Source organism: Zonotrichia leucophrys, chromosome 19 (genome assembly GCF_028769735.1).
Source record: "Zonotrichia leucophrys gambelii isolate GWCS_2022_RI chromosome 19, RI_Zleu_2.0, whole genome shotgun sequence".
Taxonomy (NCBI): Eukaryota; Metazoa; Chordata; class Aves; order Passeriformes; family Passerellidae; genus Zonotrichia; species Zonotrichia leucophrys.
The window spans coordinates 6,027,833-6,052,514 of record NC_088188.1 but is presented as its reverse complement, the minus strand read 5'-3'; the positions used below and the strand labels follow the sequence as shown (position 1 = coordinate 6,052,514).

General features: G+C 43.4%; 2 protein-coding genes across 3 annotated transcripts; both read right to left on the bottom strand.

Moving 5' to 3' along the window:
• Positions 1-3,235: 3,235 nt before the first annotated feature.
• NIPSNAP2 (nipsnap homolog 2) lies at positions 3,236-18,590 on the bottom strand. The gene is made up of 10 exons (XM_064729234.1): positions 18,467-18,590; positions 13,740-13,879; positions 13,065-13,110; positions 10,386-10,480; positions 8,512-8,582; positions 8,054-8,194; positions 7,641-7,672; positions 5,851-5,945; positions 4,975-5,058; positions 3,236-4,284 (listed from the first exon to the last, which is right to left on the bottom strand). Exons 1-10 carry the CDS (start codon positions 18,550-18,552, stop codon positions 4,220-4,222), a joined length of 855 nt encoding a protein of 284 aa, XP_064585304.1. The 5' UTR covers positions 18,553-18,590; the 3' UTR covers positions 3,236-4,219.
• Positions 18,591-21,010: 2,420 nt separating this feature from the next.
• MRPS17 (mitochondrial ribosomal protein S17) lies at positions 21,011-24,191 on the bottom strand. 2 transcript variants are annotated; one of them, XM_064729194.1, is made up of 3 exons: positions 24,103-24,191; positions 22,737-22,883; positions 21,011-21,759 (listed from the first exon to the last, which is right to left on the bottom strand). In XM_064729194.1, exons 2-3 carry the CDS (start codon positions 22,857-22,859, stop codon positions 21,469-21,471), a joined length of 414 nt encoding a protein of 137 aa, XP_064585264.1. In that variant the 5' UTR covers positions 22,860-22,883; positions 24,103-24,191; the 3' UTR covers positions 21,011-21,468. The 2 variants fall into 2 exon arrangements, with proteins under 2 accessions (XP_064585264.1, XP_064585265.1); XM_064729195.1 differs by lacking the exon at positions 24,103-24,191 and adding an exon at positions 23,473-23,906.
• Positions 24,192-24,682: the final 491 nt, after the last annotated feature.

Sequence of the window (24,682 nt, the reverse complement as noted above, 5' to 3'; positions counted from 1 at the left end):
GTCCAATCATTAAAGCAGCAGCAGCAATTAAAGCAAGCCCTGGTTCTGTTCATTCTGTGAGGAGATGGGGACAGAGGAGTCACCACAGCCCACAGTGAGGGCTGCAGCTCTCAGAGAGGCTGAAAAATCTTTTTGGTTTGAAGTTACAACAGCATTTAAATAGCAGAGAAATTGAAGGGTTAAAAGAAAACAAATCCAGAACCAAACTTGGGATGGTTTTTGGAGCAAGGCAGAGATGTAAGAGCCCAAAGAATCTGCAGAGGCTTCAGCAAACCCCACAGAAACCAGCAGACAATGCCGGCAGTGCTCCCCACAACCTCTGGGAGTGTTGAGGATGGAAATCTGTCCGGTTTTCGGCTGTTTGAAGGGCCTGGAAAGGCCCGGGGTGGCCTTGGGGCAGCCGCGTTTCAAAGGATGAGAAGAGGCTTCAGTTCTTCTTTCGGTCTTTATGTTTATTAATTGTTTATCTAAAAGATTTTCTCTCGGCCCGACAGAGCTCTGCTCAGCAGCCAGCCATGAGCACACTCCCCTCCCTCCGGGCGGTCACCTATCTTTATACCCAAAGTTGCGTGTACAATATTTATCATTTTTCCCCAATCCTTTTTATTCTTATTGTCCGGTGCACTTTTAGTAATGACCAATCCCAAAGTGCCACCATCACCACAGAAGATGGAGGAGAAGAAGAAGAAGAAGAAGGACAGGACACGCCCCAATTCCTCCATCTTACTTCTCTAAACCCCCCTGTACAGAAATCCTAAACCCTGTGTTTCACTCTCTAACTAACCAATCCCTTCACCATTCACCCCGGTGAAACCCTCCTATCCTCATACAGGTGTCGTCTCCTGTGTAGGATCAAAGTGCAGCCACCAGACACTTCTGGAACATTCCAGGACTCCCGAGCCCCCCAAGGGTGCTCTCGGTGACTGCACCTCAGTCCTGAGGTGCTGAGATCCCACAGAAATCCTCCCTGAGGGAAATCCCAGCCAGCTCCCAGGGCAGCCCCAGGACAATCCTGCCTCTGTTCAGCCAGGGCTGCACCAGCAGGGCACAGCTGAGGAGTTTCTGCTCCCACTTTTCCCCTGTGCAAATCCCACAGTCAGGAAGTGAAGGAGTTTATTTGCTGTTTTTTATGGAATTAAAACCAGCAAATAAAGAAGGAAATAAAAAGGAAATAAATCTGCCGTGGAGCTGATCAGCTGCAGGGCACTGGGGCACGGCTCAGGCTCAGACAGAGCCCTGCAAATGAAGTTTAACATTCACAGCAGGAGCTGCTGCCACTCGGGGCTCTATGGAAACGCGGGGCAGTGCCAGGGATTTCACAACAGCTCTTTGGGTCACACTGCCTTGGAAAAAACACCCAAACGCCCCTTCCCCTTCCACTGGATGCTGACCTCTAGCCCGGGAGGCAGCAGGAGCTCTGCTGAGCTCAGGAGAGGCTCAGCTGTTTGGTCTGTGAAATAGTGGAAAATTCCCAGCAGGAATAGAGCAGGGGGAGGCAAAGTTCCAGTGTCACAGATTTGCCTGGACACGTCCCAGCACAGAGGGGCAAAGTCTGGGGAGCAGCACAGGGACACAGGGAGGAGCTGGGCTCCACATGGGTCTTTTGACCATCACCCTTTACAAAAAAGGTTTTTTAATGTGATTATTTAATGAGGCAGAATCGATTTAAACCATGTATTTGTACGAGGGACAGTCTGCAGCCTTCTCCAGGACAATTAAACCTGAGTTTTAATTGTGTCATTGCAGTGGAATGAGATTTGCCAGACGCTTTTCCAAGCACTGTCCCCACTTTTCAACCTTTGGGAAGTGATTTCAGCTCTGGACTGCAGCAGCTGTGCTGTGAGAGATGCTGAGGGGTTGTTCTGTGAGAAATGCTCAGGGATTGCTCACCTACTGAAACCAAGACAACAGAGAGAGATTTTCCTTCATTTACCAGAAAATATCTGTATTTCCAACTTGTCCTTCCATTGTTTTCTAGGGGAACATGCAGGATTTGATGAAACACAACCAACAGCTGAATCGGGCAGGAAAGGAAAGGTTATCCCTCATCTGAAAGAACAGCTCCAAAACTTGAACTCAGCCATGGAATCAAGAGGGAAAATCCCAACAGAGTTCCAGAACCAGGGAAAACCCAGCTCAGGTGAAGGGAAGCCAAGGAAAGATTGGCACTGCCCATTTCCATTGCAGCTAACACTGTTATCTGTAAGGAAAATAGCAGAAACTGCTTTAGCTGCAGGTAAAACAAGGAATTTTATCAGTTTTATCAGTTTTATCAGTTTTTTCTGTCCCTGAGGGCAGCCAGAGCAGAGCAGGAAGCTCAGAATGAGGGGAGGCTCATCCATAACACATCAGGGCTGGGGAATTCAGAATTCCAGGGGGAATTCAGATCCTGGCCGTGGGTGAGGGCCCTGCACTCTGTGATCTCACCCCACAGTGACTCCTCTGGTTCCTTACCCAGGCAAAACTTTGTGCTCTTTGGACAACAAGAGCTGTGCCAGGCAGCACTGAATTCCTGGTGAAGGTAAAAAACACGGAGTGCATCAGACCACAAAAATCCTGTGGCTCCAAAAATTTTTTGGTGTTTGTTTCTGGCTGAGTTTGCTGGGTGGGAGTTACAAGGACAAATCTCCAGGGAAAAGAAATCTGGGAGAGATAAAAGGACTGGAAGGTGATATTGGCATCCCTTTTTTCCTTCTGCAGCTGAAGAACAGCCCCAAAATCAGATAAAATGGTATCCCCAGGGGATATCAGTGCTCAGGGCTGATTTACAAGGAGGAACAGCTCCAATGATTTCCTTGGCCCACTGAGCAACTTCAAGCTGATCCAGCACAGAATGTGCCTCAGTAAAACCCCATCATCTCTTGGCAACAGGAGGAAAATGTAAAACCAGACAAGAACCAGATCAAATATTGACTTTGTTCAAGGGGAAACTCAAGGGGAGGCACCAGTGCAAGTAGGAAAGAAACCACACCTGAAAAATGAAGCGTCATTTGTGGAGAAAAATCCAAAGGAAAAGTGGTTTGTATTTATCTTCACAGAACACTCAGCAGAATGGGATGTGATGGAGAAATTGTAAATTCACTTTGGAGAAAGAGAGCAGAAAATTGGAAATGCTGTCCCCAACCCAGAGAAGTGATATTGGTTAATGAAGCTGAAATATTCTCAATTTTCCATACTAAACACTGCAAGAGGAGAGAAAACACAAGTGGTGCAATACATAGATACCAGCAAAAAGTGAAAATTAAAAGGTTTTTATTGACTGATATGTTCTTCCTGAAAACTTCTTGAAATGTACAAACTGGACATTCAGAACTGATTTGTACATTCAGTATGTTACACTGATTCTTGGAGCCACTTGAGAGAGAGAGAGAGAATATTATTGTCACTTACAGGATGCTCACATCGTTGCAGACACCAAAAAGTGTGGATACATTCTAGCCTAAAAGTGAAACCAAAACAGAACTGGACACCATGGGACACAGAAATGCCAAGCCCAGCTTCACACACCAACCCAGCCCCGCTGTGGGGCTGAACCAGCTCTGCTTATTAAATTCAACCCCTTTTTCCCAGAGTTTGGAGCTGTTTTTGGGGAGGGAAATGCTTTGGGATTCCCTGCAGGGTGTTCAGGCAGTGTCTGTGGGGGAATGGGGCTCACCCTGCCTGGGATCCATTCCAGGGGGCTGCACAGGGATGTGTGCTCACAGACCCTGCTGTCCCAACCCCTGCCCTGCCACAGAGCATTGTCCCAAATCAATGCCTGGAAATGCAGATTTGCTCCTTTCAGCCCTGCTCCACCAGCCAGGGGTGATTTCACAGCACCCCCAGAGCTGCTGCTTTCACAACTCGAAATGAAATTCTCATTTCTCCAGAGCTTTCTCTCATTTCTCTGCCACGTTTGCTGTGTGCATTAAATGCTCCTGAGCTCTGGGCACTGCCTGTGGGGCAGGAGATGCCAATTCCTGCAGGTCACACATTCCCTGGGGACCTGAACCACACATCTGCACTTCTTTCCAATTCACCAACCTTTTAATCACAGTCTTCTTGTTGTGTTTTATTTTTCCCCCTAAGAGCAGAAGGTGGTGGGTTCTGAAGAAAAGAGGTCTCTTTTATAAGCTCAATACAGTACTTTTATATTTCAGACTATGATATACAGTGTATACCATAAATTAAGACAAATACTTGTCACTTCATCTATGTAGGCACAAGAAAATCAGTGACTTTACTGAAGTGGAGAAATCTTCAAGGGTATCATGATTCTGGACTCCATCTCCTGAATAAGGGGCACTGAAAAAAATGGACAGAGGTTTGAATTTCACTCACAAAAGTTCAGCACATTCAGTAATCATCCCTCTAGCATGGGAAAAAATGATTTTAATATCATCTCTCTGCTCATTTGAAGACAAGTATTTCCATTTTTTCCACCAAAATGGAAGTGATCCTGCATTTTTGTGGTGTAACTTTATTGAAATGTGCCCTGTGGAGCCCAAATCTGACATCCTGGCACATTCTGGGAGTTCTGCTGTGACAGCTTTCTTTGATCTCAAAGATCTCCTGGCTCTTTGTTCCAAAGTCTAAATTCCCTTTTCCCAGCAATGCATTTAACAAGGCTCCTGTATTTCATTAAATATCAGAAGCAATCATTTAATATCAAGGTAAATTTCACTCCTGGCTCCTTAAATCTTTGGACAAGCATTTACAGAAATCTCTTCTCCCACATTCCACAGAAATGCTGCTATAAAAATTCACTATGAATGCAGCAATTTTTTACCACTTGGGCAACTTTTCCATGTACAACCAGCTGCAAAATTCACTTTACAGCTCAGTGCAATTCCCTCTGCTCCTTCACAGACTAAAAACTGACACAGAAACAAATTTCCCCCTGAGATACAAAACTTTTCCAGCCAGTGGGATGTGCTGAGGGTGGCACAAAGCCCAAAGTCTGCCCCCAGCATTCCAGAGAAGTTAATGGGTTACCTGTGTAATAAACCAGCTCATCCCAGCCAGGTTTATGCCACGCTGCATTCCTTATATCTTCCCTGGTTTGCAGGTCTTTGTAAGCTGGGAAAACAAGCAAAAAAAGTGATTTCTTTCCTTCCTGAACAGGAAGAGATTCCTTAAAAGAATTCCAAGGAGGAATTAGGAGGAAAAGCAGGAAGGAAAAAAATCAGAGGAGTTCTCTGGCAGAAGGAAAAGCTCAAAAAGGAGGAGCTGGGGAAGACAGAAAATGCCTGGGCACAGGTAAGATAAAGCAGGGGCACAGCTCCACATGAGGGCTGCCAGATGGCTGAAATCTAAAATTCTGGATTGTTGGGATATGAAAAAAAACCTGAATTATTTCTAACAAATAATTGTTTTTCAAGCTGAACCAATCCTGAGGTGTTTATGAATATGAATGTACAGAGAGAGGCAAAACACCTCCATGCAGGAATGGAAATAAATGCCTGATTTTCCTTGCTGGTGTGGGGAATGTGAGGTTTGAAATGAAAATGTAAAAAAAAACCTGATTTCAGCATGAGCTGGGACAGCAGGGTCATGGCTGTGGGACTGAGAGCAAACCCTGAGCTCCAAATGAGAAAGGAACAGCAGAAACTGGGGGAAAAACAGAATAAACCAGGAAATATTCATTTCTTGTTTGGTGAAGAATAAATTTATCTACACAAAAAAATATTTAAAAATCAGCAAATTAAAAAAATTTAAAAATGGGAAATTAAAAAAAAAATTAAACCCCAACTTTTAAGACATTTCCTTTGCCTTTTGTAAAACTATTTGTAAAACTTTTGTAAAACTAAACTCCTGGGCAAAGTGATTGGGTTGGCTGAGTGGGAGAAGAAAGCAGAAAAAGGAATTTACCCCAGAGGTGATGGACCATGTAGAGCTGCCCAATCTGGGAGAAAAATCCCCCAACTGCTTCATTGCTGTCCTGTCTGAACCGAATGGCACGGGCCCTGCAGGGGAGCAAAGAGAAAATGGGGAAAAATCAGGGAAAATGGGGAAAAAACACGGAAAAATGGGAAAAAACAGACTGGAAGGGAAGCTGGAATGTTAAACTGATTTTGCTGTGCATTTCAGCAATTAAAAGTGAGAAAAAAGCTGCAGCATGCTAGTTTTTTAGCACTAAGTAAAATTAAAATTGGAGGTTACATTTTCACTAAATTTTGTATTAATAATTTTTCAACCAAAGTCAGGATAAAGATAATTTTTAGAACATCAGGTAAAATGGGGAAAAACCATTGGAAAATGGGAAAAACCAGACTGGAAGGGAAGCTGGAATGTTAAACTGCATTTGCTGTGCATTTCAGCAATGAAAACTGAGAAAAAAGCTGCAGCATGCTCGTTTTCAGCACTAAGTAATTAAGATTTACTTCTGTGTCTTTTTAGAATGCATTAAAATTGGAGGCTACATTTTCACTAAATTTTGTATTAATCATTTTTCAACCAAAGTCAGGATAAAGATAATTTTTAGAACATCAGGTAAAATGGGGAAAAACCATTGGAAAATGGGAAAAAACAGACTGGAAGGGAAGCTGGAATGTTAAACTGATTTTGCTGTGCACTTCAGCATGCTCGTTTTCAGCACTAAGTAATTAAGATTTACTTCTGTGTCTTTTTAGGATGCATTAAAATTGGAGGCCACATTTCACTAGATTTTGTATTAATCATTTTTTCAACCAAATTCAGGATATAGAGAATTGCTGGGACAGTTAAACCCAGCAGTTAACCTTTATAGTTAACTTTTATAGAAGGTTTTATTACTAAATCTCAAAGTTTTAGTCATGTCAGCTTTGCCACATTAATTTTTCCACAGATTTTCCACAGCTTTTTATTCATGCAGATCTTTGCATAAATTAAGATAAATATTTCTCTTGTTGTATGTTATAAAACAGATTTTCTACCAGTAGAGTTGTACCTATTTTATAAACAAAATTCCAAATTCAATTTGTTCAAATGACTGTAATTGAAAAAAATTATATTAATGACAGGTCTGAAGATCTAAATCCTCACTTTTGTCCAAATAATTGAAAATATTTCAAATTGTTTAACTATCAACCAACTAGAACAGGGAATGTAAATTGAAATAAGCTTACACTGGTTAAAAATGTGAGTGTAAATTGAAATAAGCTTACACTGGTTATAAATGTGAGTGTAAATTGAAATAAGCTTACACAGGTTATAAATGTGAGTGTAAATTGAAATAAGCTTACACAGGTTATAAATAAGACAAACCCACAAGCAGATAATCAATAGAAAACTGTCTCAAATCCTTCTAACCCATATATTAAAACACAAATGTGCTGCTCAGCAGCTTTTCAATAAATAACTTGACTTTGGAAGAGCCAAGATTTCAGCTGGAAGTGCTTTGGGAAGGATGAACCAAGGCTCCCAAAGTGCCACCCTTCCCAAGCAGCTTTCTGCTGAAATTCCAGGTTTTTGCAGCAAACTGAAAGGGTTTTGGGAAGCAAAGCCAAACCACAGAGGGGTTTTTGTGCACAAAATTGATTTTTTTTTTCTCTCAGAAGGTCACAGGACTGTCTGAGCAGGGCCCTGCACTGGGGTTTGGTGGCTTTGGTGCCACCCTGGCACCTCCTTTTTCCCACCAAGAGCATCCCAGGCAACACTTACCTTAATTAATTAACACTTACCAGTAATTGCCCCATTCAATCATTGTTCCAGGCTGCAAAAACAAAACCCACTGTTAAAACTAGAGTTTAAAACAAAATTTTATACAATTTTCACACCATTTCTGTATGGAAACCACCCTGTATTAACACAATCCCTTCCTGGGAGTGATAAGAATATTTCAATAATCTTTAATTGCTCTGTTTACCACTCTTAGTCATCTCTGGAGCAAAGCACAGGGTTTCAGATCAGGATCTTGTTGGAGCCTGCCTTCACCTCAGACCCCACACTGACACCAGCCCTGACTCAGAAACCACCCCAGATAAAAAATCTGATTTTTCTGATAAGCTCTGCTTGCCATAAAAACCTCCCAAAGGTTTTAGAACAGCACAAAACTGAAAAAAAAAAATCAGAAATAAATAAAATCTGGACTTACTCTGAGTTGGTAGGACCTCAGTTCATAAATATTGGGGCCATCTCTGGGAACTGGTTCATTCCAGAAGCTGAACTCCAGCAGGAGCTGGTTCTTGCGGGACAGGAGCATGTTACCCCTCTCCTTCCGGAATTCTGTGAATTCCTAAAAAACAACGGGGCAAATTCTGCAACAACAAACAGCAGGACACCACATCTGCCTTAAATTGTTTTTTTTTTTTTAATGCTGTCAGGGTTGTGGGATAGTGAAATCCTGAAAGGAATCTGAATTGTCTCTGGTGAATCTGAGAATTCCAAGGATTTATAGGGGAAATAATCAGGAATGAAATATTTATAATAAGAATAAAGAATAAATCCTTTCTCCAAGAGCTTTCTGGGCTTGGACAGGAAGGGAGGAGACACTTTGGTATCTAAATCTGCATTTTTTAATTTGCTCTGAGTAACAAAATCAGCATTTTTTACCTTATTTTGACGAAGTTTGCTCATGACCTCATTGAGAGCTGGGTAACCTCCCTCATATCTCCACAAATGAACTGCAACAGAGAAAATTTCAGTTTTTTTCAGACCAGTGTAAATCATGGAAAAATCACACTATAAAATGCTCTGCACACTACAAAATTACACAAAAATAGAAACCAAGCAGCAGGTTTGAAAATAGATTTTCATTAATGAAAATCACATTGGATTATTTTAGGGATAATGGAATCATCTGCTTTTTGAAAGGGGTTTTCTCTTGGAAAATTTTACAATTCACTCTGAGGGTAACAGAGGAATTTCTGAAAGGACTTTTTGTTGCCGTGCTAGTAAGATGTGAAGACTTGTCATGACTGTTATTGAAATTAAGATTCAGCTGAAGAGGATGACTTAGTTCCAAAAATTGCTTTGTACCAATTTCATCTAAGAGCAGCAGAGGGGCAGATTTTCAGTTCAGTAAATTACTCCAGCACACAAGCAAGACACTTTCTGTAGGACATGAAAAACGATGCAAATGTTATTTCTGAGCTCAACATGAATAAAAGCAGAAGAAAGCTGAATATTTGCTGGGATTTCCCCTCTAAAAACAATCCCAGTATCTATAGTTGTATCTAATTTTTTTTCAAAGCATTCCCTCTTTAATAAATCAGAATAAAGCCATTTAATAAATCACAGAAAGATGTATTTACAGGCATTTAGTATAGAAAGGCAATAATTTCACCTCACAGAAAAATAAAGCCTATTTTCTGTGCTGTTAAGCAGCTCTTTGCATTTTCTAAGAGAGCAAAGGAGGCTGATGGAGAGCAGATTTCTGCTCCTGCTCCTGCTGCCTCACCCCCAGGGCAGATTTGATGGCTCCACCTGATATTAACCCAGCACTGATCACTGATAATTCATTATTATTGTTCATTTTCTCATTATGTTGATATTTTCTCACTAAACAGTGTAAACAACATGCAAACAATTCCAACCCCACAATCTGCTTTATCCCAGTGCTGCAAGAACATTTCCAGGGCAGGCTGGGGATGCAGTGACAGACCCAGCCTGAGTTCAGCTGTTCCAAAAGCAGCCACTGGGATTTGCCTGAGGAATTCCCATTCCAATTGTCCCCATTCCCCAACTCCCCTTCAGCTCCCAGGGTTGCTCTCAGACATTGTTTGGTTCATCTGCTGTGGATTCCCTGCATTTGTTCAGGGTCAATATTGCAATATGCTGGCACTGCAGGGAGAATTGCTGTGTGCAGGAGTTGATTTTTGAATCAGGAAGCCCCAGCACTGAGGCTCTCACAGAACCTCTATGGGTTTGGATCTGGGGCTTCCCATTCCTTCCAATTCCCAGGGCATTTTTCAGGTTTTCTCTCTGCACTGGGCTCTTTGGAGTTACCTCTGTAGCAGCTCCTCAGCCATGTCTAGCTCCAGTTTGTTTTCATAGTTAGGCAGTACCCTTGTATGAACACGAACAGAAAGATTTTTACTTTCCCTCAGTGAAGTTTAATGTGATGTTTACAATGCAGATAGGTTGGAATGATTTGAAATTTATTATCATACAGCCTGAAAAGGCTGAGCAAAGCTTTTATAGTGCCCAAAGAGGGACAAACTTTGCCTTTGCAAGAGTCACCCTTAAATATTTGTGTATTTTACAAATATATCCCCAAAACATCTTCATTTTACCAACCTGGAAAACATGAAAACACACCAACAACGAGACAAAACTGAAGGGATGAATGCTCTGCTGTCCAACCAGCACAAAAAGCAAGCAGTGATGCACAAAGCCCCTCAGTGCACACAGGGGAGGTGATTACTTTATTCAAAAGAAGAAAACCTGCCAAGCACACGGGTGTACATTGTACTGCTATCTCCTACCAGCCTGATCCTGCTCTCCGTACCACGTGTTCCAAGTCCCCACCAGAGCACAAGGGTAGTGTTTTTCTTCATGAATCTTTGGCAGCACCTCTTGACTTGAAAACAAGGAACACACAGACACACTGGGTTGCATTGCCTTCAGGGAGGCCAGAGGTAAAAAAATGTTTAACACAGCATCATGCTAGGAACATTCACAAGGTTTATTTGGCAGAGGAAAAAAGCTGAAATAGCAAATTCTGTAATGCAGGGGGAAGGTGGCTGCACCCCCAAGGAGAATTAAGGTGAGTGTTACCATTTTTTAGAAATTTATAACAAAGATCTATAACATTTTTATAATATATAACACTTACTGCATTTCTGGATGCAGTCAATTAGGTGTATCTAAACAATTATGTCTGTCTAAAAGGATATCCAACACATCAGGAAAACAAATATTAGGATTTCTCAGTGAACACTCAGCCTGCATGGGTGATTTGTTTGAGGAAAAACTTTTATTTGTTTGAGGAAAAGCTTTTCTTTGCTTGAGGAAAAGCTCCCCTCAAGGCCAAAGAACTCAGAAATATGAAAGCACACTCTTCTAAACCAGTTACAGCTGCTGAGCTGAATGGATAAAAATAATCTGATAACTGAAATAGTGGCTGCAGCTCACAGTATTGATTTCTGATTTCATTCTTACTTTGAGGCAACTCACCCACTAATGAACAGTGGGACAATCTTAAAAATACCCCCAACTCCAAATTTCTGTCTGATTTTTCCCAGGATTTCTATCACTCTTTCAAACTTCAGCAGTGGCCCATATTAGCATGAGGAAATGAAGTTTTGCTGATTGCTGGCTCAGTCAAGACAGCTTTCCCTGCACTGTGCCTTGATGAATAAGTCAATTAGTCTGGTTGAACTCTGCCTTTTTGCTATTTTTCCCTCAATAATTACCCTTCCTCCTCAGTCTGGCTCACAGGCAGAGTCTCTGCACAGTATCAAGGAATAAAAACTAGGCTGGGCTGGGTGGGAGTCATTAGGGATGAGTTTTCCTCTGGATTTTGCCACTGACTTTCCAGACAACCTTGAGCAAATCTCATTACCAATTTGTACCTCGACATTTTCTCACTAGCCAGTGTAAATAATATGATAAAATGACTCTCCAAGGATATTCTCAAGGATAGTTCATTTTTTGCAAAGCAGAATGAGATCCTGGAAAGGCAGCTTTGAAGAGGAATGGGAAAATATTGCATAATTCTACCATATATTGTTGAAAATTAGAGAAAAAAATGCCCACAGAACATTTTTTAAAAAAACCTGTCCCTAATTTTTCAGCTCCTAAATCACAGTGATTCATGAAATAATCTTGTAATTGCCTTCATTACATTATTTATGAATACCTGATGATGATGATGACTAATCCTCATTTTGATATGATACAGAATTAACCTGTTCTTTTCTTTCTTTCTTTAGGAAGAGGCAGGAGGGAAGTTCAGAGAGGCTTAATTTTGTTTATTACTTTATTCAAGTTGTCTCCTTGCCTGAAATGCTTCAATTTGCTTTGGAAAGAATCAATCCAACCACAGATATTTGATCTGACTGCTGTCAGCAGTTTCTTTCTTTGCTGTTTGTCTCTTTCCTTGCAAACAGAAATCTCTGCTCTCACTCAACATTCAGGCAGCTCATGAAATTCTGCAGAGAAGATTCCCTGGCTTGCATCATTGGACATGTTTATATTCAGCTTTTAAACAGCAAGCTGGCTGAATGCTAATTGTCCTTTAGTGTGTAGCTATTTTTTAAACAAAGAAAAAAAGCTAAAAATACCTTGATTGAATGTTATTCTAGTGGCTTTTTATGCTTCTACAGCAGGGAGAACAGTTCTGGGTTATCCAGACTAACACAGAGGTGAGGGATGAACTGGGAGCTGGGATTTCCTCCCAGCTGCTGTGCTCACACCTCAGAGCTGGATGCAGGAAGGTGTCATTATTGTCATTATTGTCATTCTGCTGAGAATGTTTGTATTGGCAGTGAGCAAAGCACTGCTGGCTGCCAGGCTCAGCCCCAAAGTTAACACACAGCTCTTTCAGGGCTCCAGAGGGGGGATTGTGGAGGCAGAAAAGGAGTCATAGTTCTGCAGTTTTATTCTTAAAGCAAAATGTGAGTAATTCCTAAAGATGTGGCTGTTTGGGAAAGCTGTCCCAGCACTGCTCCCTCTGGAGGGAATCACCCCAAAGCACAAACCTCATCCAAGGGTAACACTTGGAGCTCAGCTGCAGGATTTGTGCAGAGGGATCTGAATGAGCTGAGAGGAAATCAACCCCTGGGTTTTAACATCTGAGTTTGACACTGGTGTAGTTTTATTTAGCAGTGATCTCTCTTTCCTTCCAGTGTGCACATAAAACCCATCCTCAGCCTGGCAGCTGCAGTGGGAATGCCACATTCCAGCCCTCCCTGCAGGGATCAGAACTTTAGGACCACTCAGGGAAGGGGGAGAGACAGGAATCATCCTCAACTACAGCTCAGGAAATGGCAATGCCAAGAGAGAGGTGGGCTGAACTGAGTGCAGGACTTTTGGCTCTTTCATAGGATCTATTGAATACCAAATCCTAAAAAAGCAGAATTTTTGTCACTTCCCCTCTAGATAACTACAATATCTGGCAAATCAACATGGCCAAAAGGTGAAAAGAGAACTCACACACTTACCAGAGCTTGTTGTAGGCCTCTAGACATTCAGGTTTGACATTGTGAACTGCAACAACAACAAGAGAGCCATGAGACAGGCAGGGACAGGGGAGTGGTGCTGGGGGTACAGAGCCATCACTCACACTGCAGTTTGTACAGGCAGGGACAGGGACAGGGACAGGGACAGGAGCACAGAGCCATCACTCACTGCAGTTTGTGCAGGCAGGGACAGGGACAGGGACAGGGACAGGAATGATGTTGGGAGCACAGAGCCATCACTCACACTGCAGTTTGTGCAGACAGGGACAGGGACAGGGACAGGGACAGGGACAGGAGTGATGTTGGGAGCACAGAGCCATCACTCACACTGCAGTTTGTGCAGGCAGGGACAGGGACAGGGACAGGGACAGGGACAGGGACAGGAGCACAGAGCCATCACTCACACTGCAGTTTGTGCAGGCAGGGACAGGGACAGGAGCACAGAGCCATCACTCACACTGCAGTTTGTACAGGCAGGGACAGGAGCACAGAGCCATCACTCACACTGCAGTTTGTACAGACAGGGACAGGAGCACAGAGCCATCACTCACACTGCAGTTTGTGCAGGCAGGGACAGGAGCACAGAGCCATCACTCACACTGCAGTTTGTACAGGCAGGGACAGGGACAGGGACAGGAGCACAGAGCCATCACTCACACTGCAGTTTGTACAGGCTGCTGGTCTCCCTTTTGGCCAGGAGGTTGGAGTGGGCGTCTTTCCTGGGGTCCACCTTGCGCACAAAGAGGGATTTCAGCCAGCTCTCCTCACGGGCACTGCGGGCCGAGGAGCCCAGAGCCCTGCAGGGAACAAGCACAGCCCTGAGCACAGGCAGGGCATTCAGGGACTGCATGGGAGTGACCACAGCACAGCCACAAACTGTGATGGCACAGGGGACGCTCACACACTGCTGAAACAGCCCTGCCAGGCTCCACCAGCACGGCAAAGGTGGCTCATCCCACTGAGACTGATCATTTCACTACATCTATTCTATTCTATTCTATTCTATTCTATTCTATTCTATTCTATTCTATTCTATTCTATTCTATTCTATTCTATTCCATTCCATTCCATTCCATTCCATTCCATTCCATTCCATTCCATTCCATTCCATTCTTTTCTCACCATATAAAATTAGTATACTACATACAACAATATAATAATATAATAAAATATAAACATAGAATTTATTATAATTATCAATATTTTATCATTATATAACCAATTAATAATACAATAATGTATTAATTATATCGCAGTAATATAATATAATATAATATAATATAATATAATATAATATAATGTAACGTAACGTAACGTAACGTAACGTAACGTAACGTAACATAACAACATAACATAATATAATATAATATAATATAAGTGGACATAATTATATTATTTCACTAGACATTAGAGATGATCATTTCACAGAGATCGTCACCCCATAGTTATCCACTGTGGGATTATGCTCTTTTTTGACCCAGAGATGTTTTTAAAACTTTTTTTCTATTTTCTGTACCACGTGGAGGGTGAGACAGATATTATAATATGATGTTATAATTAACTATATTAAATGTATAATTAATATATTATAATATTATGCTATAATATGTTATAATTCACACTACCACAATCAGAAGCTAAATATTTTAAATCACAATACATTATAAGCTTAATTACATTATAATTATAATTACATATAAGTATTATAAAATTATTATTACATTAAAAATTGCTTGGCCTATCAGCTTTAGCCACACAATGCTGTAAATGCCTTAAAGCCAATAATCTAAAATTACCTCTCATGGGCCCCACTACAGTGCATCTTTCATAGCTCTATTTTTCAAAAATATCCAGTTTGATTTGCAAGGCCATCCTTTAAAACTTGTTTCTAGTTCTGTTTCTCTCTCAACAATGTCTGTTCTGTTTTATGGCATTTCTCAGTCAGCATTTCTTATCCCAAGGTTTGCACACAGATGCACTCACTGTGTGAGCCTTCTGCCAGGCTCTGAGAATTCTCTCCAAATCCATTTCCCACATTTCCCCCTCTCTCTACAACAGAAAAAAACCTTCTTTGATGGCTTTGTTCATCATTTGCTGTGTGAAGTACACAAGGTATTAACATTGACCCTGTAACAATTAATGTCTATAAATTATATCTTATAATCAACTTATATCAAACTTTAAAAATTCTTTACAAATCCATTCCCACAATGCACATTATCCATGGTTATTCCCTGTGTAATGTCTGCTTCTGCTGCTGTTTCTCCTCTTTTTAAGCCACTGCCTTTGCCCAGGGCTGGGTCTGGCCTGGTGTAAACAGTCAGGAGTGAAAAAGAGCAAAAAAGGTGCAGAAGGAAAAGTGCAGAGTGTAAAAGGGAAAGGAACTGCCATATGTTCCTGTGCTGCTTAAAGACAGCTCTACAAAAGGGAAAGGGAAATGTCTTTCAAGAGGAAAAATAGCATGAAAGACTAATTTGGGAGAGAAGATGAGTGGTAGGAAACAACCAGCCAGGAAATATTTCAATTCCAGATTCCAGCAACATTTAGGGACACAGAGCCAGGCTCTCTGCACAGCATCCACATTTCCTTGCCTCAAAACACAAGATTTTCACTCTCTTTTCTTATCTAATCTTTATTCAGCTTCTCCAATACACTTTCAGAATAATGACACCTCCCTTTACATCAGAGCACACAGACCAAGAGATAACTGTGCTTTCTAAGTGATATGTTCAAAGAATTATTCCTCTTTTCCAGATGAGCAGGACAAGGAATCTGATGCATTTCACTGATCCTCTACAATGTCTGAGAAGTTAAAATGGTTTTGCTTCTTTCTTTTCCTTCAATTTGCCTTTTTTTTGACAGACTCATAGTAGCCACAGTGAAGAAAATTAATTCTGTCACAAGCTTCTCTTGAAATACTAAAATATTAAATGTGGTATTTATATTTACCATATATATTTACTTCTAAGCTGGAAATCTCAGCCTTTTCCTGCCTCAGATATCAACTTTTCACCCTTAATTACAGATCTGGGGATCCAGAAGACAGCTGGACCTCCAGCCCAAAGCTTTCTACTAGGAAAAATAAATACAAGGGAAATAAAATCTCAATTTCCTTTGGGAAAACATCCCCCTGGACACACCTGCGTTACACAAAAGCAGTTTTTAACAACAATCCACCTTTTAATCCCAGTGTCAGAAAAGAACATAATGACCTGGTTCTGCCCATGGGGAGCAGGATGGAGGAGAGGGAAAGTATTTCCCAGCAGAGAAACAACAAGCACAGCTGGGATGACCTTCAGCAGGAAGAAATAATGTCTAAATCTTGGTGTGCTTATTGAAAACGGTGCCTCCCTTGCTCTGGGCACACACACACGGACATGTGGCTGTGCTGGAAGCCAAGCAGATATTCCTGAGGGCAGGCATTTATTTGAAGGGCATTCCATGATAAGGCTGCTGCTGGAGTGGAGCTTTCTCTGAGCACAGGGGTGAATCCCACCTCAGAAACTCAAGAAATTCAATTTTGTTTTAAAAAGCTCCCTCAAATGAAGCCCTCGCTGGTTCCAGAAGGCAGAAGTCAAGCCCACTCCTGCAATACTCAGACCTGTAAATTCTCATTTTAAACCATTCCCTCTCCTTTATTCAACAAAGTTAGCAAAGTCATATTTAGAAAATTCATCTACAAGGATTATTGTTTGCAGCAAACTTTGAAGAGAAATAATCCTGATGCTTTTTGTGAACTTCACCAGCAGCAGGAGTAAGCTGGAGCTACAGGGATAAAAAAAGCAAATTTCTGTGCTATCAGGAGAATCTCATGATTTGAATGTTCAACTGCACCTAAAATTGGAGGTCTGGTTAATTTTCAAAACAATGACATGAGTAATACTTTACTTTTATGGAAAATCTTCTCCCCAGCAGCTGTAAAGCTCCTCATGAGCACTGATTAACAAATCACAACTAAATATACGCCTCACACAGAACTAAGATAACAGGCTGAGTTTATTAAAGCAGATGCTCACTGCACCCAAACTGAGATTCAAGGGGCTGATTTTTAATCCATATCCTAAAATATCACTGAACCAAGAAGCCCTGGACTGATCATTGGTTCAGTTTTTTGAGCAATCTGTACCCAAAATTAGCTCTGGAGGAACAGGAACTGAATTCAGGTTTTCCAACAGCTGTGAGCATCAGCTTGTCTTTGGCAGCAAGTTCTCAAGCTGCAAATATTAACTGTGGGCTTTGCTTTCTTGCTCCAAAGATTGGGCTCTGAACACAAAGGCTAACATTGAATACTTGCTTAGATTAGATTAAAAATGTAAAGGAAATAACTTCTTTACACTTAGCTCCTGCTTTAGCATAAAATACAACCTGGGTGGGACACACCAGGTCAATATTTAGATTTTGTAGTAAATCAAATCTGCCTGGAAGAGTAAGAAAAACAACTTGTCTATCTTTGACAGGTTTTGATCTGTGGTCTAAACAAAGTTTATTTGAAACTAAAATAACCCCAAAACATGCAGGTAAAACCTCACAACACATTCCCTGAACAGCTGCCCGCAGGGATGCTTTTAGTTTTTCTGAGGTTGAAGCAGCAGCTTTCCCTGTTTAAAGGAAGGGAGGAAAAACTGTGTAGATCCATCGCAGCTTGGGAATTCCCGTGTTTCCATCACCCTGTGCCTGCTTCCTCCACTCTGTGTGTATGTGTGTCACCCCTGCATACAGAAATGCCAATCTTACACCCCAAAACTTGCGGGATGTGCCTCTCTGTGTGCCCTGGTACCGGCGTGCAGATCCCAGCTCCCTGGGGACACGGAAAAATCAGCCGTGACTCCCAAGGGGATCCCACGAGTGGCAGGAATATGTCGGGATGCGCAGCCAGGCAGCCCAGCCCCGGGGGAACGCAGATTTCGGGCTGTGCACCCTGTTGCTCGGAGGAGTTGGGATCCCGGAGGGCCAGCGAGCATCCAGGTATTGAAATGCCGGCATTGCACGTGTGGAGGGCGCCCCGAGAGCCGCGGGGTGCCCGGTTCCGTGTGTGCCATGCGGGGGTGTCCATGCAGGGCTGAGGCGGCGGTGCGGGAACGGCTCTCGCTGCCCCCCGAGCCCGGGCACCGGCCCGGCCACAGCCACACTCCCAGCCAGGGGCGGACTGGGAGGAGGGAAGGAAGGGGCCGGCCTTGCGGCCCGTGACCTTGAGGGACACCCCGGCGCCTCCTCGCACTCCCCGCCCCAGGCCCGGCCGCTGCCCCGCCAGCGGGGCGCCATTTCCAGCCAGGCAAGGGGACGCTGTGCGCGGCGGGGCTCCGGGTGGCTCGGGCGGCGCCGGCTCCGCGTGCGGCTTCCCCCGGGCGGCCCCGTCCCGCCCGCCTCGCCCCCTCAGGGCTCACCTGAGGGTCAGCCCGGCGCCGGGCTGCAGGCGCGGCACGGCGGGCGCTCCCGCCAGGCTCCCCCGCAGCAGCACTCGCGCCGCCATCTTGCTCCCGCCGCCTCCCTCCTGGGCCGGGGGCTGCGGCCACGCCCCCTGGCGGGCAGCGCCGCCTGCGCATGCGCGGCCCCGCCGGCCCCGGGACCCCCCTCACGGCCCCTCAGCTGTGGCGGAGCCCTCAGGGCTCGGTTTGGGGGGACCCTGCTCAGCTTTGGGGACCGCTACTCACATATAGGGGACCCAGCTCTAGTTTTGGGGTCCTAAGTCGGGTTTTGGGGGATCCTGCCCAGCTTTGGGGACCGCTACTCAAATATAGAGGACTCAACTCTAGTTTCGGGTTCCTTAGCCTCGGTTTGGGGGGACCAAGTCGGATTTAGGAGGACCCTGCCCCGGTTTAGGAACACCTAGCCAGACACAGGGGAACCCCAGCCCCATTTTGGGAAGACTGTCAAATTTAGCCTGATTTGGGGGAATCTAGCCGCATTTTGGGGGGCTCCAGCCACAGTTTTGGAGGATCCCCAGCCTGGTTTAGGGGTACCCAAGCTCCAGTTTGGGGAGGGACCCACTTGGATTGAGCAAGACCCCCAAGCCCCAGTTTTAAAAGACTCCAGCCCCAGTTTGGGGCCCCCAGTCAGATTTAGGGGGATCCCAGCCCTGGTTTTAGGGGACCCAGCTGAATTTAGGGACCCCCAGCCCCAGGTTGTTGCTCTCCCAGTACATTTTTCACTCGCTGGCAGCTGAAGGGTTTTCCTCACGCTGCTCTGCTGTACTCAGAGAAATTTTGGCTGAGGAGGAGGTGTGTGCTGGCATCGAATCCTTAAATCACTTCAAATTGAGGATAAAGTGATAATTAGGGTAATAATTAAAGGGCAGTTCTAAAAGCAACAAGCCAATAAACACAGAAAGCAGTCAGTGACTAATCCTTATCATTCCACATAACACCTATAATGATTCTATCTTGGCCCTATAAACTTTCCCTTCCCATTTTATGATTTTCTATCAGCATTCTCAGACTAATCCAGAAGATAACACATATGATGTGCTTTAACATCACAAAAGCACAATCTTCGTACTTTAAAACAATTTAACCTACAATTGCCATCACTCTATTAAATAACACAGTCTGATATGTAATTTGGTTTTAGTCACATTTTGATCTGACAGTGTGACAAGTTCTTGAGCAACCCTCCCAGAGCCTACACTGGAAAAATTATAACCTTCTGTGATGAATCAATCATGTAGAAAAAAAATATGGCATTTTCACAGCTACTCAAGGGGAATTACAAGACAAGAAAATATTCACTCCCCTAATTAGATGTAGATACAATCTATTAAGCAAACAGGAAATCTATTTTTTATAATTATGTAGTATGAGAATATTTATATCCCATATATTAAGGGTCAAGTTCTGCTTGGATACAACTTGAGTGCATTTCCTACAGCCCAGGGCCAAACTCTACCCCGTATCCAAGTTCTCCCAATCTCTGCTTGGATGAAGTTTCACACTTTGCATTCACCTGGGCAGGAATCAGAGCTCAGGTTTTTTCTTTCCTTTGCTCAGCCAGCTCCAGTTCCTGAGGAATTTACATAAACCTAAACCTGTGCCACAAACAACAAGAAAAAACCCTACAGCCACATGTTTAAGGCACTTCCTCAACCTCAGAGTGCCCATAAAATTTTACACAGAGACATTTCAGTGAAAGCTTCTTGACATCCACATGAACATTCAAAGAGCAGCATTTTTTGCTTTGAAGCACTAAAGGAACTTCAAGTTTTGAATTTTTGCTGTCCCAAATAATTAGCTGAGTTCAGTCAGGCTTTTTAGGCAGCCAGAACTGATTTTGTGCAGGAAGTTAAAGGGCAAATGATCTTTAATAATCTGACAACAGCAGAGAACACAACTGGAAGCTACTCAGTTGCTTCAAGTAAGATATTTTGGGTCAGAGGAGATTTTAGGTCTGATACACCTTGTTTTGCTTCTGATCCTAAAGACCAACAGACATTTTCTTTGGCAAGGGTTTCTCACAGCTCTCCTATGCCACTGTCCCCTCCCACACGTACAAATTTTGAAGCAGATGCCCTTTTAGACCCAAAGTCAGAAACTTGAGGCTGCTGCAACAGCTGCAGGCTCTCAGCTTGCTGCATGCCCTGGAGGAGAGGACATGAGATCCCCAGAGCTGCACCAGGATAAAATCATCTTTCATCACTAACTGCTCTGGCCTTTAGCCCCACATGCAGCAAACCAGCCTCTCTAGCTATTTTAATTAGTTTTTCTGGTGAGAATAAATTTAATTACTTTTAGGATTTGTATTCTCATCAGCTCAGAGAGATGCAGCTCTCCCAGAATGAAATCCTGCCTCTGGACAGGGACAGAGCCACCCACACTCTGCTGCACAAAGCTTTGATTCTCACCTCTCTGCCACTATAAAGGCAAAGGGCTGAGGTTTTGTTAGAGTTTGGGAGGCAGAAGGCACTGGAAGAGGAAATAAGGACACAAGCATGCAGCTGGTTTTAAAATTCTACACTTCCTTTCAAAAGCTTTAATAGCATCACCTCCAGTAACCCTACAAACCACAAAAGACTGCCTGAAATACAGAACAACCAAATAATATAATGATATAATTTTGGCTCCCACCAAAATGAAACATCACACAGTTGTAGTCTTGTCTGAACACAGAGAGGCCATTCCAGGAGGGCAGCTGCCTCTGGGAACTGTCACTGGGGCAAAACTACAGCAACAAAATGAAGTGTGAACACCAAACTTGCATTTTTCTCTGCATTTTCATTCAAAGCTCCAGGTGCCCATCAATCTGCAACATCTCTTTGCATAAGCAACTACATGTACTATTTATTTTGACTACAAATTTCACTGAAACATTTAACATATTATCACAGCAGGGCCTCAAACATCCCTGACAGAGAGACACAAAAGCTGGAAGCCCTCTGCTTAAAAGATTTCCCCCACTATTTGTCTGTTGAACAAACTTTAAGTTCCTGAAGTTTCTCACTTAGATAGGTGGTATCTGCCTCGGTGAGATTTTCTGAATCTGACAGGTTTTCCAGGAATCTGGTTCCTGCACAGGGCTTTCCTGTGATGGGATCTATGACATTGCCAACCTTGAACACAATTTCAGCCAGTTCGTGTTTCACGTGTTTGCTCCTTCTCTCAGGCAGAGCTTTCAGAAGAACAATGTCTCCAACAACACACTGCTGCAGTGGGTCATGGGCAAAATAGGTTTTTCTTTTGTTAAAGAACTGTAAAAGGAACAAAAATAAAAAAAAAAGAAAAGAAACCTTGGTATTATATTTCAAATTATGCAATGGGTAAATATATAATTATTATCAAATAAATTTCTCTAAAGTTCCATGTATGTTTTAAAGTGAGATTCAGTTTGGATCATGAGGAGAAATGCAACTGTGCACTCTACAGGTTCTCCACAGACAGCACAGCACTGCCCTTCCCAATCTCTTGCCAGGATTGCCAACTGAGCCTGGAGGAAAGGAGATGGGGAAGAAAAAGCTCTGAAATCTGCATTTTGATGTTTTTTATGTGAGAGTTTTCTTGATTTTTTTTTCCACATAAAAATATTTTTTTTTAATAATAACAACAGAATTCAGAATCCTTTAAGAAATAAATTAGGTTAAGAAATAAATAAAGGTTCTTCTACTGGATAAAATATTGAAATGGGTTCCACAAGACCCATTTTTCAATCCTGACTCTATCCTTAACTTTTTGGTCATCAAAAGCAATTTATTCTACCTATATGTACCACTGTTTCCCTATTTAAAATGGAGAAAATACAATTTTTAACCTTCTTGTTTGAAGAGCATCCATAAGGACTATATCCAAGATCACAGTAATGTTACAATTACACATACAGAAAAAACAGCTATAAAATTTATTGTAAAAGTGAGTAATAAACTGTCAAGTCTCCAAAGCATGCTCCACATCGACATGAAAAATTCAATCTAAGTGTGAAACAACAAAAGCTTACCTTCCCAAAAAGATCAAATGAAGTGCATTAACAAGGCACTTCAAAGAAATACATTTAGCAGGTAATTTGTAAGTCCTCACCACTCACTGCTTTTCATCCTCTGCAGTCATCCCCACAGCCAGATCCTTAAGGAGGTTGATTTGTAAAGAGTCATCAAAACTTTTAAGAGTTGAATCAGCAGAACATTGCACAAAATACAAAACCCAGCAGGCAGGAGAGGCTGTTCATTGGTGTTACCTTTAGCAAGTAAGGATCCAGCACGAGCCTTGTCACTCTCACTTTGGCAGTTTTCTGCATTTTGGTCCCAATTACTTTCCCCACTATCCATTTTGCATGGACAGCTCCACGTGGGACAGACATTGTGCAGTTATGGTCATGCAGTGCCTGGCAGCAAGGAAAGCAGATGCGTTATTGTAACAAAGTAAAAAAACATAAATGCTTTATGATCTATACCAAGAATTTCCTTATTTAGGAGTAACAGTTTCATTAGGTCATTTTGTTGGAAGAACAGGTTAAAACTCCATTTATTACTGCATTTTTGACAATACAAAAGGGATGTCATTATGTCCTTGTTATCAGTAAAAGTTCCTTCACGACAGCAGCAAAACTGGACAGAACAGCACGAGGAGGAGACCTTACCCCACAAAAATGAATCATCCCAATTGTCACAAACACAATAGAGAAAAGTGTAGCTGTGGAAATTACTCATTTAATAACGAATTACACAAGCTCCAGCAGCTGTTTGGGCTGGAAACCTGTTCATCAAGACAGAGTGCACCCAAACAAGGGAGCAGCCTACAGCTTTTGTTCAAAGCCATTTGCTTCTGTGCCTCTCATTATCAGCAGAGCTGATGGAACCTCAGGAAGGTAATGAGCTTCCCAAGCCATAAATGACACATCAAAGAGCTGTCTGATCCATACTACATGTGTTTGCTTTTGAGCTCTTTCCTGCAAGTAAATTCTATTCCATTACCTTATTTGGTTTAATTAGGGAGAGCTTTCTGTACCACTCTTGCAAGAATCAGGGGAAAAGCCACCAGAAGCCTTGAATCAATATTAAAACTAATGGAGATTAATGACCATTTTCTCTCCCACTCAGATTGGTTAAGCACAACCAACACCTGTGAACTCTCCATGCCCCCCAATTTGTGAGACGCTCGCTTTGATGTCCCAACACATCAAAAGCAGAGTTTAGGGACACAGAGAGAGGATGAAACATTTCAGAAAACACTCGGGGGCTGCTTTTCTCACGCCGGGCTCAGCTGTGGGCGCTCAGGGCTGCAAGGAACCAGCATGAGAGGCCCTCCTGTACCCCACGGCTAAACACCCCACGCAGCCAGGCGTGTGCAGCACGGGAACACCCACGGAGCACCATCAGGCAGGGAAAAAAGAAGAAATTGAAGAGACGGAGCCCTGAGCCCCCCCCGCCGCATCTCCCCACAGCGCTCCGCACCAGGCCCTGCCCCGGCCCCTCCGTGCCAGCAGGGCCGCGCAGGCAGCGGGGCTCAGCCGGGCGGGTCACACAGCACCCATAGCGCAGTTACAGCACGGGGGGAACCCACAGAAGCGGGGGCGAACCCCGAGCAGCCCCGTCCCCTCTCACCGCCGCTGCCGCCGCCGCGCCTCGGGGGCCTTAAAGAGACGGGCCCGGAACGGGCGGCGCCGAGCACGGAAGCGCCGCGCGGCGGGAAGGGGCGGGGCCTGGGCGGGGCCTGAGGGGGCGGGGCTTACGGGGGTATTTAAAGGCGCAGGCGGCGGCCTCCCCCTCAGAAGCGGTGAGGGTGGTGCGAGTGCTGGTGTTGGTTTTGCAGAGATTGGTTAAAATTGGAAACGATCCCTAAGAGCTCTTTAAAAATCCTTTAAGGATGGTGGAGGGGAGCCTTAAGAGAAGTGGCTGAGGTCACTTCATCTGTTTAGTTTGGAGAAGATGAAAATGAGGTCACACCTCATTGTGGCCCTCAATATTCTCATGGTGGGAAGAGGTGAAGCAGGTTCTGATCCTTTCTGTCTCATGCGTGACAGGGCTCAAAGAAACGGCTAGAAGTGAATCAGAAGAGGTTTATGTTGGATATCAGGGAAAGTTTTACCCAGAGTGTGGTGGAGCATTGGAACAGGCTCCTTTGTGCAGTGGTGATGGCACCAAACCTGACAGGGCTCAAGGACGCTGATATGTGGTGGGATTC